The sequence below is a fragment of the Amphiprion ocellaris genome, chromosome 10 (genome assembly GCF_022539595.1).
Source record: "Amphiprion ocellaris isolate individual 3 ecotype Okinawa chromosome 10, ASM2253959v1, whole genome shotgun sequence".
Taxonomy (NCBI): Eukaryota; Metazoa; Chordata; class Actinopteri; family Pomacentridae; genus Amphiprion; species Amphiprion ocellaris.
The window spans coordinates 32,581,604-32,599,842 of record NC_072775.1 but is presented as its reverse complement, the minus strand read 5'-3'; the positions used below and the strand labels follow the sequence as shown (position 1 = coordinate 32,599,842).

The 18,239-nt window shown below is 40.5% G+C and overlaps 1 protein-coding gene across 1 annotated transcript in view; it reads left to right on the top strand.

The window, feature by feature from the left end:
• The window catches only part of LOC111563883 (receptor-type tyrosine-protein phosphatase N2-like), a 268,035-nt gene that overhangs the window by 107,401 nt on the left and 142,395 nt on the right, over positions 1–18,239 (top strand). Inside the window, exon 12 of the mRNA XM_055014499.1 lies at positions 17,757–17,821. Within this exon, the coding sequence (XP_054870474.1) occupies positions 17,757–17,821 (65 nt within the window). The remainder of the gene's footprint in view (positions 1–17,756; positions 17,822–18,239) is intronic.

Sequence of the window (18,239 nt, the reverse complement as noted above, 5' to 3'; positions counted from 1 at the left end):
GCAGTTAATAAGTGTGATGCTGCGATGACAATCCCTCGGCGTCTTGATACAACCGTGAACCTCCGTATCGATATTCTGCCCGGCAGACGTTTTTCGAGGTGACGAGTTCGGGGCCAGAGCTTCCTACAAGCTACACAAACTTCCCTCCGACGCCCCCGAGATCAAACCTGCTAAATGAGGTCAGCCGCCGGGTCACGTTTGCGTTTCCTTTGCAGTCCAGCCCGGATGGAGACGATTTTTTTTCCAGAGTTCATCCGAATGTGAATGCGATATCGGTGAATTTCTCCAAGGGTCACGGATCAGGAGGCACCGGGGGGAAGGGAGGCGGGAGCGTTTGCCGGCCGCGGCGTTCGGCGGATCTTGATGGACACGGTGTGTGATTCGCAGCGACAAGCGGAACAAATGTCGGTAATGAGGTCACCTTGGGCTGCAAGTCCAACTTTCAGTGCTTCAGAGAGAAACCACGAGATATTCGGAGCAGTCGGAACGAAAATGAGATGGAGGAGATGCAGGAGAAAGATGAGACAGAAGCAGACATCTGCTCATCTGTTTTTATTTTTTATTCTATAGACAAGAGACAAATAATAATTAGACTAATAAATAGAAACAGCATGACAGAAAATGAATTTAGACAGCATAAGAAAAAAGAAATCTAAAATAGAACCACAACTCTGTAAATTAGAAGCACTTCATTCCAGTTTGTTATTTAAGTCTCATTTTCATCAATCTAGTCATCATTTCTGTCCGTTTTAACAACACTGTGCTTGTCAGTGTCACTGCTGGAGTCTGAAAATACAGCGACACCACCAAGAAACAAGCATTTAAACCATCAGACTGCTTTAAAAGATAGATTTTATTCATTCAGTTCAGTTTCTCAACCTTTGTTTAAACTCAGCATCATTTACGATGTAGCTGCAATACAACAACAAGCTTAAATCGAAATAAAGTACTAAAAGACACTACTAGTAAAGCAATAGACACATTAATTAGAACATTTAAATCTTTTTAAAGTAATCTAATGGAAACTTCATACAGATGCTGCAGATAAAAACAGCTGATCTTATTAGATTTTAACCCTCCGAACGCCAAAACCTGCCAAAACTTTTAACAGGCATGTTGTCTTTTTAAATAAATGCAGCTGGAAACTGCTAAAACAGACATATTCTTCAGTATTTTCATTTTTTTGGGCTCACCAGAGAAACTTAACCAGATCTAAGCATTAAATTGTGATTTTTAATTCATGATTTGTTACCTCAGAGAACGTTTTGAAAACATTTAAAAGACAAAGTATTTGTCTGATGAATGTTAAACACTGCAATGTTGTGCTAAAAAATGCATTTTTGCGAGTTAGTGTGAGATTGATCGCAGTTGAAAAAACTTATTTTTTCTAGGTAGGCCTCCCAAAGATACACTCAGACAAAGCTACTCAACTTCAGCCTCCTTACCAATGTTTCATTGCATTCAGACCCAAAATCGTCGCACCCTGGAGCTCGTGAAGGAGTTCAGCAGATTGTGTGAAATAAAGAGCAGCTTTTTAAAACAGTGAAGTCAATCAAATTCCCCAAATTTGATTGACTTCTTGTGTTATTTCTGGTTTGTGACGCTTCAAACCGAATGTGTTGTTTCCTTTTCTGGTAACTTCAGTGGGTACAGAAAACCAGTATCGGCTCCGTTTTTATTCTCTCGCTTCAGTTATCTGTGCCAGAGTGTTGCTTCACTGCATGTTTTACCAACATTTACCACACAAAAGCAGCATTTTTACTTTCTTTTTTTTCGTCATGGCTTCCAGTCAATAGACATCCAGCAGAAGCAGCGCAGAACAAGATGAGTAACCTCGAGCGTCCACCGTCTTTCAGATACATTGTTGTACAGGCGAGATGAGGAGGCGGGGGGGAGACGAAAAAAAAGAGAAAACGATTGAAAGCTCAAGGTTTTCTCCTCCAGCGTTTGGACTGCTTGTCCTCCCTCCAGTGATAATGGAGGATATTTCCTCTATGTGGAGCTTCAGCGGAGGAGAAGCCGCTGCAGATTCCCCTGCGACAACTTCCACTGCCGAAACGCCCGGCCTTGGCTTCAGAAAACACACAACAGCACTAAATGCATGTATGTGAGCATTTAGAAAAGCAGATTGGCAGATTTAAAAAAGATGGTTATGGCATTTAATCCTTAAATACCAAAAAAACCCTTCAAGATTGTGATCGTAGCTGGATTTTCCTGAAATTTCGCTTCGTGTTGGTATAAAACCTGCTAACGTTCTTGGAGCTGTTCCATTTCCTTCACTGTGTTTTAATGTTTGACCTCTTTAGTCAATTCATCCTGAGTAGCCATTAGTCGCAGTGAAGGCACATTATCAAAGCGCTTAATTTGTGCATACGCTTCCACACAAGACAAAGGAAGGGGGAAAAAAATCACCTCCAATAACCCGGTGAAGTGCTTTAAAGCACTGATCTAGAGCACATTATTTTATTTCTATCCTAGCAACCATTAGATGGTTCGGATTGGGTGTAGAGGCAGGCTGACACAAACACTCAGGCCAGCTGTAGGACTCTTCACGTTATAGACTCACATTAACGCTCTGACAAAAGCTACAAAAAGGGGGGGAAGCAGGATGAAGGGAAGGAGGACGTAGGTTTCTAAGGACAGAATGTGCCAAACGCTGTGTCTTGGCTCAGGTTTTAAGGTTTGGGAACATTTGCAAGGCGGACCGTCGACCATCCTGATCACGAAAATGTGCTGTTTGCTCGACTGACGTGCTCGTGGCAGATCTGATCAAAATCATGCAAAGTCCAGGTAGGAACACAGAAGAGATTAATGGAAGATGCAACAGGTACCAGTGTTTGAAGTGGATTGTCAGATGTTTTCCAAGACAGTAAGCAAGATCAGGATTTTTTCAACTTGGAGAGATGCAACCAAGCAGCTTTTTGCTGCAGGAACTCGGAGAGGACGTTTATAGTTACATGAACGAGCCCGTAATCATCTCTTTTTGTCTCTCTGTTTCCATTGTGGCATCAGATCTGACTGCTTCAACCACAATGTTGACTTCAACTGTGCTAAAACACCCACAGATAGTGAGCTGTGCTGCTCCGATTCCACCTCAAAGTCTCTAAGATCATCAACAGTCGACGCTGGTGGCTAAAGGAAGGTCAAGTCTTTGCAGCAGCAGCATCTCCAAAGCTCTGCAGCAAGCTTGCTCTTGTAGTCAAATGTTCCTCCTGCATGGATATTTTTAAGAAAACCCTCAAGTCGTGCATGTTTGCAGTTGATCTAGGCTGCTCTTGATGGTCCTTATATTTCATTTTGTTCTCACAAGTTTCTATCTTCGTCTGTTTTATTATTTGATACTACAAGTTTACAAATTTGATATCCTTGTGATGTCTGCATGTGATTTTTTTGCTGCCTACCTAAATCCAGTTCTATGAGCATTTAGAAAATGGAGCATTGGAGGTTATGTTGTGTTTGTCTGTGTGGTGAATTTTGCGTCGTTGGTGCCGATGTTCAAGAAGAGAAAATTGTGACCCAACAAGCATGTTTAGAAGGTGGAAAAATGAAGCTTGTTGTCCTCTTTGAGTTGAACTCATCAGCGTCTGTCTTCTTTGAGTTAGTCCGTTTTGTGCGGCCGCTCAGAACTACCCACCATGACATTTGTACTTTTATTTTTTTACCTGGAAAATGGTGCCAAACAAGGTTTTACAGGGGAAGTTAATGCAGTCGAAATGCGCAAAGAGGTTCAGGTTTCTGGTGTGGAAAAAGTCCTAATACTGTTAGTGAAATGTAACAAACTGAATGAATAGTAAAGTTGCATTTCACCCCAAAACAATCTCTCACCATCGCTCCTATGCAGGCACAGCTGATTATATTTTTTCGTTTTGCCACGTCCGTTCTAGACGGCAGAGGAAGGCGAGCTCCGTTAGCCAGGCAGCGTAGAAGATGAGTCATGTTTGCTGTAAAGGTTGTCCATCAGAGCCAGAGAGCAGAGGGGAGATGGAGGGAGAGGGATGGAGGAGGGAGGCCTTAAATGTGAGCTTTCCATGTCAATTTTTCTGTCAGGAGCAGTAAGTGGAGTCTCTCTTCTTCTTCTTCTTCTTTTTCTTCTTCTTCTCCTGCACTCTCCCCTCTGGCAGCAGTACATCTACTGATGCAGCACAAAATCATTTTTCTTAGGATTTATTCTCAAAGTAGCACGATTCTGCTGATGTTTTTAGATGCCTGTGTATAAATAACAAACAGTGGTGTGTCACTTAGAAAAATAACCTGCATAATGTTTCATTGAGCTGCTCTGCTGAACAACCCAACTTAAAATGTAATTATGTGTTTAAAATATTGTGCTTATGCCACAAGAATCGACAGGAATTTCTGCATTTCTGACTGGAAAAACTGAATTTTGGACAACAGTCTGAACGAAACATTTCATTATCGACTCATTTCTGTTTGGTTAAAAGAAAAATACAAGATGGTTATGCTTGAGCCGACACTCATTTGGCTCTAGAGGCGTCACACTAACCTTTACAGTCTGAAGTTTATTGGAGGACTAGTTCAACATTTTGTGAAGCTTATTTACTGCGTTCCCAAGACCTAAATGAGAAAAATACCTCCAGCCGCAGTGAGGAGCTAAAACTTCATGCTAATTAGGTGATCTGTCTAGTTGTCATATCGTTTTTGTGTATCCTTGAGCCAACTAGCAATACAATACTAGTAAACATCAGTTTAAGGTTTCACCCTCTGAAATCAGGCCAAAATTTCACTGTTTATCAGAGCCAGAAACTGTAACAACAGAAAGAATTGTTGCATTTTGATGCACAACTTTTGTGTGATGGTGCATCGACTGATCATGTGAAATGACCAAGAACGACTCTTTAAAAATCTGCCTAAAATAAAAGCTCTAGTATAACCAGAGTCTGCATCAAGCTAAAAATTCTGCAATCGACAGTGCAAATGACAAGCTATCAGTGATTTTCGGCTGAACTGCAGGCAGTGTGTTTACACAGAACAGGGAGGAGTTAAGCCTCCAAACAAATTAAAGCATAAGCAGTAAACTATCCGCCATTTTCAAAGTGTTTTTGGGCACATGTTCTACATGTTGATTCCATCTTTTTTCTCTCAATTTATATTAAATTAGTAATCATTCTTTTTTATGATTTGACTGTATCATACTGCACAGGAGACATTTTTTTTTTTAATTCTCTCTAATTCTAGTCCTGATTGTTCTGTTTCCAGAAAAAACGCAACAGGAGCAGGAAATGTCTTTCAGGGGTTCAGAGGGTTAAAAACATGCTGAAACAAACAATAGTTTACCTGGTGCTGTGAAATGCTTCTGGTTGCCTGGAAACCTCACTGTGACAACCAGAATCCAGGAAGTAATATGTCCAACTTTCTGACACAAAAATGAGACTTTGATTGCAAACTCAGGAAATCTTTAATCTCTACTTCTGTGCATCACATAAGTAAACTGGAACTGAAAGTAAGAACGCATCACGTAAGAAAACAGCACATTTATTAGTCATTATTATATAAATGTGAGCATTTCAGCTGCAGAAGCACCGAGAATCACGTGACTTGTTGCTTCCTACTCACTCATCTGTCCTGATCAGATCTCAACGGTCTCTGAAGGGTCGACTGGGAGATACAGAGTGTTTGAGAGACTTTAATTACTTCTTAAACCTACTACTCAGTCAGCACTCCTTCATTTTTCTCTCTCCTACACCTTCTGCTGACCGGAGAGGTGACTGTTATTATACATATTTGATTACATCAAATTCTGAACGTCACAATGGCTAAGAATTAGATTTTTAAAGTCTTACTTTCCACTGTAGTCCATTTACTTTTTCAGTGTGAACTCTCAATTGTCATCACTATTTTGATGTGTTTAAACCGAACTATAGTAATGAGTAATAAGAAGATAATTATCGATATCTTTCCTGGGTTTAGTCACACCACAAGTGCAGATATAGTTCTACATCTAATTCTAATGTTTTCCACAACAAATACTTTATTAAATTTATCGATTTAGTTAAATTTAGAGCGAACATACATAACATTGAGAGCAAACAGCAAGTTATTCCCCCAGAACCTACGACAACTGTTCAGAAACAACGTTGGAAACTGTGAATTAATAAGAAATATTCTTTTTAAAAGCCATTTTACTCATGGAGAGTAGAAATTTGTGGGGTATACTTATGGAACAGTCTAGATGATGATCTCAAAATGAGCAAAAAATGCAACAAAAGATTGCTTGAAAAATACAACAGTGTGGAAAAGCAAATGGGATCAGGAGTTTCTGAATATCTATATAAGTAGAAGGTTTGATGCTAACAGTAAACAGTAAGATATGAGATGAACAGACATGCGGTGGGTTAATAAGTTGAACTTCATCCCACTCATTTCAGACATTATTTTTTTGTTTTTGTGTATTTATAATACTGTGGCATGTCTGAAATAAATCACATCATTTTAAAAAAAGCTCCTCAGTTTCTATTCATGTCATTTGCACTCATTGTCTAACTGGACCTGATGCAGGAACATCTGACTCTAAAACAAACAGCAGCCGGTCTGTCAGGGACGTCCTGCTGCATCTGAACATAGAGAGCCGTTACCTTTTCCACGCCTGCCCTGCCTCCTCGGCTGGGTGAAGCCCGGCTCGGCTCGCGGGAGGTTTGATCGATGGCGGCCCCCGGTTTTGGCAGCCTTATCTCCGGCTTAGCCAAGCGATCGTCATCTGCCACTTATCAGGCCTATAAACACCCCCCACCAACCCTCCACTGCTGGGGGGGGAGGAGAAAGAGGTGGCAGGAAGTCAGAAGAGGATAGAGGCGAGATGAGAAGAGATGTGGAGAAACTGGATCTAGAAGGAGATAGATGGAAAGGAGAATGTAGACGGGACAAGAAGGAGGAGAAGGAGGAAGGAAAAGTTAGGAAAAAGTGAGAGTTTCAGGCGCTTGAGCAGTAAAATGGAGGAAGTTTCATGTAACGGATCGAAGAGGGGAGAAAGGAAAAATGGAGTTTTAGTTTAAATTCTGAAAAGTTTTATTAAACAAAAAATTCCTCCTGTAAAATTTAGAAATTTTGTTGTTTTTTTACCACATTAACAAGTCAATTCTGTTTTGTTTTTTATTATTGAATTGAATCAAACACCTTTATTAGTCCCACAGTGGGAAATTTGCAATGTCACAGCAGCAAGAAAACACAGCTATAAATTAAAGAGGTGAAGTTTACACACTATATATACAATATAGATGAAATAACAGAAGGAGAGGAGGATATCAAGACACAAATAAAATTTACGTGCTGGAAGACACATAATAAGTGCCAGCTTGTTTCATAAACCCTCAGCAGTACTTTCAACATGCTTGAGCTTTTACTCTGAAAGTGCGTCAATCAGCCAATCAGCTGTGAGTCACTGGCTGCTTGCAGTGAACAGAGCAGACAGACTGAGGATTAGACCTTCAAACAGTTAGACCCACAGCTCAAGAACTACATGTTGAATCGGAAAAAGCGTGAAGCACAATCTTGTTTTGAACCAGTTGATGCATTTTAATGTCCGTATTGTGTTTTATACAGATTTGGTGGCTGGTTGAAGAGACTCACCGTTTCTGAATTTAGAGCTCCGATATGATGGGAGTCAACAAGAGTTTTGGTTGATCTACTCTGAGCTCTGATCTCATTCATGAAAACACTATAAATCCTACAGCAGTGAGACTCACAGTGGGTGAAAGAGGACAAATATTTCTCAATTTTTATATATAAATTGTTCATGTAGAGGAGAAATTGTGAGGAGACGAGGTTAACTGCACTTTTTCCCAAAACAAACAAAAAAAAAACCCACACTCTAGCTTAAGAAAAAATTGGATTATCCAAAAAATCGTGAAACTGAAACTTCAACTGCGTAAAAACTGTAAGAGATGTTAAAACATGGATTAAAATGAATTACATTCAAAGCCTTTTGACCCATTTAACTTTCACTGACGTTTCTGCAGTAAAGTCTGCCAGAGCTGCAAGGTTCCAAAGATGGCTGGATTTGGAAGTACTTCCCAGTTATTCCATGGGGATTTTTAACGCAGTTTTTTCCTGAACTTTGTAAAAAAGCGTACATATTTTAAAACATGAATATGCAGGATTGTGATATTATATCTGATTCAATTTCGTTATTTTGCGGTAAAGACAACCAGAGTCGATGAGCCGAGGTGGTGACGTCATCAAGTACGCTGGTGTTCCAGTTGCACATCAACGATGCATTTCTCAGGAGTTCGGACTAATTAGTTCCGCACAGACAAACCTTTTTCCTCCTAGTCGTCCCTGGTGGGGGTGCACCCCACACTTTGAGAAACACTAGTATAAGTTGTCATTTAAAAAAAAGTCATTGAAATTGACATTAAAAAATTTTCTATGCTTTCAGAGACAAACATTTTTTTACAAAGTTTTTTTCTACGATGTTTCAAAGTTCTGTTTCCAAAGACGACTTTCTGTGTGTCTTTTGCCGTGGAGGGAAGGAGTCTTTTTCTTTTCAGTGACAAACCTTCAAAAAAGTGAGTAGCAGCTCTAAAGAAAAGAAAAGGAGGGAAAAGCAAACGGATGTGGAAAGTAAAGAGGTGAAGAAGAGGAGAGTGCAGGTGGCTACGTGGGAAAAAGTCAAGACTGGAGGCACAATTTGCACAAATCCAGTTTGTTGTCACATTTTTGAGGCCAGAACAGAGTTTTATTTCATTTTTTTTTCTCCCACATGCTGGAGGTCAGTTCCATTTGTGCAGAATTGGGCTTTATGACTCAAGACTCATAAAAGGTCACCTCCACTTTGGGAATATTAGTTTTCATGACGATTACCTCTCAGAAAGAAAACCTCTTTTACAGACTTCCCAACTGGAAGGCGCTGGCCAATAAAAGAGTTTTTTTTTTTTTAATCGCCAATTTACACTATTTTTCACGCTGCGAGAGGCGATCTGCTAATAAACGCTTGTTATTCGAGGACGGTTTCCTGTCTCGGCGCAGCGAGGCGGCGGCTAATGCGAGGTCATTAATTGTTGTGGGCGGTCGGGATATGTTTTCCTGCTGGGTCCCTGGTGTCATATCAGCCTAATGAATTGTTTATGTAAACCAGCAGAGGTGTTTAATACCTGCCTTTTAAAGTGTGAATGAATCAAACGGAGCAGAAGCGAAGCGCTAAATGTCATCAATTAAAGCGGCGTTCGGCACAGCGACGGAAACAAACACATTATGGTTGTTGTTGTGTTGGTGGATCTGCTAAAACATCATTATTAACGACATTATTAGAGGTTTGGTCTGTACTTCTGATGTTAACTTGAAGGCAATGAAGAGGCTCCATGGTGATGATGTAGGAAGGAAATTCAGACTATGAGTTGAAGCTTGTGATTTATCGTATTTTAATACAAATCTTCCTATTTTTCCTCCACATAGCCAAATAGTTTTGGCGCTTAAAATTAACCAATGAAGAGGCTCCATCATGAAATTGGACGAAGCAAATTCTGATTTTATTCTGTCCTGAAATGTCGACTAGGCAGCCTTTCACACGGGTGAAATTCCACGCTTTTTATGTTGCACCCGTCACTAGCATCAAAAATATTCTCATAAACAAATGATTTTTACTCATAGTTACTGCAAATCTAACTCACAATTTTCCCAAATGATAATTTTTTAGTCTTTCTACGAGTGAAATGTCCTCAATCTTCTTCACTTTTGCATTTTAAATGGAAAACAAAATGCAACGTTCACCAACATCATCTCTAAAAATAAACTTTACAACTGAACTGCATTCTCAATAACATTTTGAAGGAAGTGCATTTTATCCCGGATTATATTTGTCAGAAATCGGCCTAACGTTACAGTTTATTTTACTGCTTCCCTGTCGTTCCTTTTTCAGCCAAAGACTCATATTTTAGATGAACTGAAGCTTGTTATTTATTGTATTTTACTTCAAATTGTCCTATTTTTCCTCCACATAACCAAATAGTTTTGGCGGTTCAACTTAACCAATGAAGAGGCTCCATCATGATATTGGAGGAAGCAAATTCAGACTATATTCTTTCCTGAAATGTCAACTAAACAGCCTTTTACAAGAGTGTTTAAAGGAATTCCACATTTTTTATGATGCACCCGTCACTAGCATCAAAAATACACATATACACAAATGATTTTCATTAATGGTTATTATAAATCTAACCCACAATTTTCCAAAATGAGCATTTTTTTTGTCTTTCAACAACTTACTGCTTCGTTTTCACTCCTTTCGCAGCCAAATACTCATATTTTAGATGAACTGAAGCTTGTAATTTAAAGGATTTTAATTCAAGTCGTTCTATTTTTCCTCCACATAACCAAATAGTTTTGGCGCTTCAACTTAACCAAGCATTTAGAATTGGAATATTGTCATTTGTTGTTGTACATGTACGACAAAATTGCATGCAAACCAGTTTCAAAGGGCAAAAAACAGCAAAGCGCATTGAGTTTTTTGATTGCTGGAAGAAATGCAACATTTGTGCTGAACAGTTTGAACTTTTCCACTTGCAGTGACAGAAACTCACCTGAAATTAGTGAAATGTTTGTGATTTTTGTGAAGTTTTGGGTGTTATATTCGACTCTACATGTCTTTACTCACACAACTCTGCTGCAGCCGGTAGAAGGAGGTTTTTCTTTTTTCTCTGGTGCAGTTTTTCTTGCTTTTTACAAGCCGCTGAGCCATGAGACGTCTCCTGTGCTTCGTCTGAAGGGGAAGCGCTCGGTGTGTTCTCCACCTTCCTGTCAGAATAAGTGTTTGGATTTATTCACATGCTCCTGTTGCATTGTCAGACGGTGCTTTAGCCGAGACGCATCGTGCTGCTCCCAGTGTGCAAATCGCCACATTCAGCGGGTTTTTTTTCACCACTTGAGAATAAACTTCGCTGCTGTTTGACAGAAATCAACACTGATGTGATGCAACATATCAGTTTTTCTAGATGCTGAAAGTGTCTTTATAGCGAGTTTTTTTACACTTGTAGAAAGTCTGATGTTCTTTTTGTCACTTTCTCAATTCCTCCACATCATTCCATCCTGTTTTCTTGCCTCTTTCCTGTTTTTCTTTCTTCCTTCTTCCTATCCTCCCCCCCATCCAGTGCTCCTCCCATCCCCCAGGTGGCCCCAGGATGCCGTTCCGGCCCCCTGCTTTTTGAATTTAATTACACGTGGCTTTGTTTTCATGCAGCCCCCCCACCCAACACATCGCCTGCTACAGGTTCATGCTGCATCCCACAATTTCTGCAGGCAACAAAACCCGGAGCTGTGTGTCTTGTGGGGGGGGAGGAATCAACAAGGAACAGATTGAAGGCTGAAAAGTTGATATCGGAAATCGAATTAATGCAAGTGAGAGCGAAACCATATCTAGTTAAGATGCTGCTGAACAAACGACAGGAAAAATCTGATGTGACACGAACCCTCGTGACTTCTAGTGTTGATTAGAACGTGAAGAGTTCACATCCAAAGTGTGTGTTTTGTGCAGGATTATCACTTATTTGTGTGAAGAAATTGGTGAAAATACAGCAGTTGCTTCGTAACTGAAGGGTTTAGCTTTTAAAAACTGAATTCCAACTGCAAACATATGAAAATGGTTCATGTAGACTGAAATATTTGTCATGTGTTTGTCAGTTTGCTGCAGTTTTTCAGCATTTTGTTGAAGATTGTGATAATTACACGCTAATATTGTCCATTTTTATAGCAAAAGATGTCATCAAGTTCTTTTGCTAAAGTTCAAATGACTTTTTTACGGTAAATTTGCAGAATTTGTTCCAGTGATGTGCTTTCGTCTCTTTAAACTTGCAGTTTAATCACATTACTTTTAGTGAAAAAATACAGCAGTTGCTCCATTACTGAAGGGTTTAGCTTTGAAAAGCTAAATTCCAACTGCAAATGTACAGAAGTGGTTTATGTAGGCTGGAATATTTGTCATGGTTTTGTCAGTTTGCTGCAGTTTTTCAGCATTTTGTTGGAGATTTTGATAATTATGCACTAATATTGTCCATTTTTGTAGCAGCAGATGTCATAAAATTCTTTTGGTAAAGTTCAAGTGACTTTCTTTGATGGTAAATTTGCAGAATCTGTTCCACTGATGCGCTTTCGTCTCTTTTAACTTGCAGTTTGATCACATTCCTTTCATTTTTAGTGGAACATGTTGCCTCATTCCCAATTCGTTTTACTTAAATTCAGATTTTGTGTTCACATTAAGATAATTGGATCGATTAAGTTCACCTGTGTAACACTTAAATTTTATTTCAGTGGGAAAAAAAAGTTTTCCTAAAGGACATTTTAACCTAATTTCTTGTATATTTGTATATAAACTGCTAAGATTTCACTTCTCTTAAGATCTGTGATATATCTATTATCGTTTTTGTGTTTAGTTGCAGATTTTTTTCAGCTGCAATGTTTTTTTCCCTCTCTGTTGCCGTTTTTTATTATCTGCAAGAGTTTCAGTGATGTTTGGAGCATCCGAGCAGATCTTGCAGAGACACATAACAAAACCATCCGGCTATATATTTTAATTTGCCCGGGGAGCGTCGCTCCTGTGATCAACTAATGTGATTACATCCCTGCACTGTGTCACTGCAGTGATGGCACCGAGCTGCTCTCTGTGCCTTTGTTTTTTGTTTTTTTTTTGAAAGATGGCTGTTGTTTTCTTCTCATTATTCGGCTCCTGAAATGTACCCGGGAGGGTGAGTGAGCGGTGTGGAGGTTGGGGGTGGTTAGTGGTTGAAATAACGACCCCTCGGTGCTTGGAAAGCATCTATTCTGTTGGTCCAGGACTCGTGGAGCCAGCCCGGGCCTTTCCCTTTTGTCAACGGTGAAAAATGAAGCATTTCTGAATCCCCGGCACTCGCTGTGTTTCCCTCTAGGCGCCTCAGATACATTGAGTTAACATAAAGCAAAATTCAGGACGGGGGCGTCACCGGTGACAAATGAAGCGCCTCCGTGTGTTTTGGAGGGAAAATAAAGGGGCCCCTTTTGTAGAAATGAGATTTGGTCCATGTTACTTCCTTCGGGCCCAATTTTTCCCTGCAGTCCAAATGTATCTGAGAGGCACAATGCAAGATGGAATATTCTTGAAATGGAGGAAAAGGAGAATAATCTGAGTATAGATCATTTCCCTTCAGCTTGCTCTCGGTCTGCAGTCCATCGCCGCTTCGTTCCCATTTTGTCACATTACAGCTTATTTTCACGCCGCGCCGCCTGTCAGGCCTGAAGAAAAGTCGCCAGTCGATCTGATCGCGACGCCCGGCCCACTGCAGCCCCTTAAAAATGGATCCAATTTGGGTTTTGGAGGGAAAGCTCGCCGGGGTACAAACGAAGCACCTCTGCTGGCCCGCTCATAGCAGCGCTCTCATCCGACTCATTTGTAGTCTGCAGGAGAGAAGAGGAGTGGACGGTCCGGACGGCTCCTGGCTACGTTTCGGTGTCCAGGTACTGGGAGCTCCAAAGACTTGTCGGCTAATTAGAGGGAGCCGGGCGGCTGTGATGCCGTCACGCTCGCTGGCCGCCGTGCAACTCACTCCAGGGAGGCAGACGGACGTCCGTGTTGATGCCGAGTTTTCACATTCCCTTGCAAGGAAAATCGTGCTTTCATGTTTGTTTATGGCAGGCTGTGAATCTGTATCAGGAATTAAAAGTGTGTGTGTCAATTAGACTTTCCTGCAGATGCAACTCAAATAGGTTTCGCCTCACCAATTACCAAAGGCACTTTAGGCAACAGAGTCTGCACTTCATCTCCGTCTGTGTTTCATTTCGACTTAATTAATCCTTTAAAACATTTTTTTTTTTGCGGGGGGAAGAAATCGGAGCGTTGGCACGGCGACAGCTTTCACTCATAGCAAGTGACAACAGCCTCAGAAGGAAAACACACCAAACAAAAGGATTAACAGCATCAGGCAAATAAAAACAGATGTTTATCAGCGACGTGAAGCAAATAATATATTATTTACCTCTAGAGTCCAGAGCTTATGGCCGCAGAGGCTGAAAACAAACCTCCAAACAAACCGCTCCCCAGCCTTATCTCCATCAAAATGAACCTTTTCACTCTGAGATGTGATATCTGGAATAAACAAAAACAGCCATATCTGCATTTTTCAGCAAGCTGCACGAGATCCATTTAAATATTTTTACTAAAAGCTGAAACACAACCTTTTTGTCGTGACCTTCCTTCTTATGCCACAAAAAACGCAAACTAACCAATGACACAGCAGCTTTTACACAGCCGCTATACTTTATGATGCAGCTGGACACTAAACCAAGTGTTTAGTTTTGTTAAACTCAGCTCTAGATGATGGTGGATACGTAAAAATGCAGCGGAGAATCCCTTTCATATACTTTCAGACTGTTTAACTTATCGAGCAAACAGTTGCTGGGCGTTTCTTCTGCTTCTGTCACAGTTTCACTCACTGTGAGCTCATTTTTCACCTCAATATAAAGTCTCACACCTCTATAGAAGCATCAAAACAATGGCTAAAAGTAGAGAAAACGCCACTGGCTTTCATGCTTTTTGTAAACACTGCCTGCAGTTCATCTAAAAAGGCCGTGAATTTTTGTCACATGTCCATTAGTTGCAGGTGAGTCACTCATACCTGCTCAGGAGCGCTGGGCACTCTCCTGTTTCTTTGTTTTTTATAGAATGTAGTTAGAACAAACATTTCATTTTTTGTGACTTTTTAAATGAGACATGTCAAATAAATAGATTTTGATGAAATATCACCATTTTAAGCTCAGACTCAATTAAAGACTCAGCTGATTATTTCAAACACTGTCAGGAAAGTTGAAAATCCAACTATTCTTTCTGTTTTTACTGTTTCTGGCTGTGATAAATGGTGTAAATTACGTGTTTTTGTAAAGACAAACACTCCTTTCTAACCTGCTGACAGAGTTTTGTCGTTCAGGGTTAAGAGAGTTCAGCAACTAAGTGTGAAGGAGAAATGATGCATTCCCTTTTCTAAGGTATTTCCTTGCAGCTGTTAGCTGACGTCATCCCAGATTATGTTGTGACAGGCAGACGCTGTAGGAGGAAGATATGTCTCTGCTCTGCTTAAGGTTAGATATTGTCTATTCTGACATAACTAAGCAGAAGAGTTGTCTCCATATTGTTCTGTAGCCTAAATCTGTCCCGTCTCCCGACTACTATATATACCCAAAGATCAGAGAGAATCCTCGGGACTGATGCTGCCGTTGCTTGCATTAACTGCTGCTCTGTTGGTGTTACTTCTCCTGATATCAGTAAACCTCAGTCATCTGTGTCTCCAGTGTGTCTCTCTGTATCTGCCTCCTCATCTGTTCTCAACTTCACTGAACTTCCACAACAATGTGCCTACAGCTTTAAAAACTGAAAAAAAATAAATCTTGTGAAAATGAACTAATTATTCATGTGTTCTCTAAGAGCAAAGCAACGGTTAATTGTAGGCAGCGGCCAGTTTAGCAACGCCACAACAAGTGTTTCTGTCTGATGGAAAACACCTGAGATGGTGCTGATGAGTTCCAAGGACCCAAACGAGGAGCGACCGACGTCTCCATCGGACTCTTGTAACCCTGAAGTCTATTCAGATGCTCCTCGGCGACGAAGAGGAGGAGGAGGAGAAGAAGAAGAAACGGCGCTGACAAACCAATTCAGCCACTTCAGCTCCTATTTGTCAGCGGAGGGAGGCTGCAGACACTGACAGCACTATTAAGACATGTCGGCCCACTTGGCCATCGCAGACCAGGTGTTCATACGTCTTTGTCTGGATCCTGGATGCCGACCAGTCAGCCACCACAATAACACTTCACTGTGGTTTTATTGCAGCGTGAGAAGCCCAGATGAGTGCATTTGTCATATTACGGCGCTCTTTAAAGGCGCCACACAGCGACCGAGACGTATTTAACCAGCAGCAAAGTGTTGCTTTGAGGCGTTTCAGGTTGACTGTTCTGTGGGATTTTCTACACTGCAGCTGATTTCAACCGTGGTCAAGATCTGCGGCTGCACAACACATGGCACAAATTGACCAGTGAATTATGCTCTGACAGATTGAAAGACTAATTATAAAAGCTGCTGGCGAATTTGGAGGACTAAAGCAGAGTCAAGGCTCGCTATTTGCATATCCTTCATCTGCCTGGTGTGTCAACAAAGGAGACTCGCTCTCTGTCTCCACACCAGTGTATTCAGATGCAAAGCAAAGTGAATGTAATTATGTGCCCTTCCTTTTTTTTTCATAACATTTTGTTCTGGCTTTAATATGAGATCCACCGTGAATTTCAATTGTAGCCCTCCGTTTGTTTCCCTTTAAGCTGATGGGGGGTAAAAAAAAAAAAACAAAAACACTGCATGCGGAGTTTAATTCTATTTGTGTGGAAGTTTGTTTTAATATTTGCCTGCCGGTAGGTCAGGTTAGGAATTCAGATTTCATAAAGTGAGGATATGCTACAGTAATAGCTCATTTGGATCTGGAGCAGCAGAGCTCGTTGTTGCGCCCTGTGGAGGTGTTGTCGGGCTAATTTGGCAAATGTTTGTGTCTGAAGAGCTCACGCCATCACCTCCACGGCACCACTCGACTGATAAAATCCAAATTTCAGCGTAGGTCAGGCTCTTTAGTTTAAAGGTTAGCTGCAGTGACGCACATTTAGAAATACTGAAGTGGAAAGAAACAGCACAAAAGTCACAGAAAGCTTCATAATGACCATTTACCTGCTGCAGATTTACTTTTCAACACCTACTGACTGCACAGGCTGGAGATAAGACTATATATTGTGTAAAAACGCTTCATGTGAACCGTAATATAGATAATCTGTCTGCTAAAATCCAAATTTCACAGCATCCAGCCACTCTAGCTTAAAGGATAAGAGCAGCGTTGTGAATGGAGAAATGCTCTTATTTTGTAGTTTTAACTAAAACATCAGATTAAGCACATTTACCACTTGAATTATCCATGTTTTTCCCACGTTTGTGTGTATATATATATATATATATATATATATATATATATATATATATATATATATATATATATATATATATATATATATATATATAAAAATAAAATCCTTGGGAGGATGGGACATGACAAGGACATTTCAAACAGACTGTCTAACTTGCAAAAGTAGATTTATTGACAACGTTTTGGCACCAGACAAATGGTTTGGTACAAAGGAGTAGCTCTCAGTCTGCTACAATAAACAGCAAAGCTAATCATAAATCTATTTAGATCCGTATACGAAACATAAGGACATAAAAACATATAAAATATCCAAGTTATCACCCCTTCTTTGAAAAATATCTGAATTCTGTGGCTTCTTAATGCAAAAATGCTCATTTTTTCCCTATTCAGGATCTTTATCAGTCATCAGTAAATGCAACCAAACTGCATTTGCTTGGCATTTGGATAAACGAGGTTCTGGTTCTGCTTGCATGTCGCGTGTTAAAGCTCAGGAGGAAGGAGGGAGCATCGATTTTCTGTGAATCAGTCGAGCATGGAGTTTAAAAGCTTGTTTGGCAGAATTTGGACCTTTGATTAATTGTAGCGGCCGCACACACGTGGATGCTGCACATTATTGCCGACGCCGGGGATTAATCAAATATTAAAGTTTATCCGGCTTAAACTGTACGAAGAGGAAAAGTACAGCGACGTTCTGTGTTGGAAGGCTGTTTTTTCTGCCTGATTTCACATTCACTGAATACGATCGTTGTTTTCCATAAAACAAATCTGTGTTTGAATTTTTCAGTTCATTGATGGCTGTGTTTTGTTTTTGTTTTCTTTTTTTTCTTCTTACAGTTCAGCAGAAAGCTGATCTGGAGAAGGAGGCCAAGGTCAGCATCCTGGAGGCCGGGGTCGCCGACGTGAGTACACGTTTTCTTTTCACTTTGAATTGAAACAAAATGCTTTAATAACTTGTAAAAAAATATAAAGGAGGCTCAATTAGACACCAAAAATGCATGTTCATGAAGCTGTTGGCCGGTTCAGAGCTCTGTGGAAGTACAGTCTTTATAACTGCACTCGAGTCAATCGATAGAAAAACAAAGCAGCCAATAAAGTAAGTATCTCGTACTGCCACCTCTCTCGGCTTTCATCTCACAGCTTTGCTATTCTCCACCAACTCCATGGCAAACAGACCACTGAGCATCTGCACTCGGCCATCGATTCAGGAGTTAGTCTGCACCGATGACGGCACGCCATTCACCACGCTTATCAAAGCGGCAGCAGCTGAGAAAGAAATGGTTGGAGAGGAGAAAAATAAATAAATAAAAGGGAGGGTAG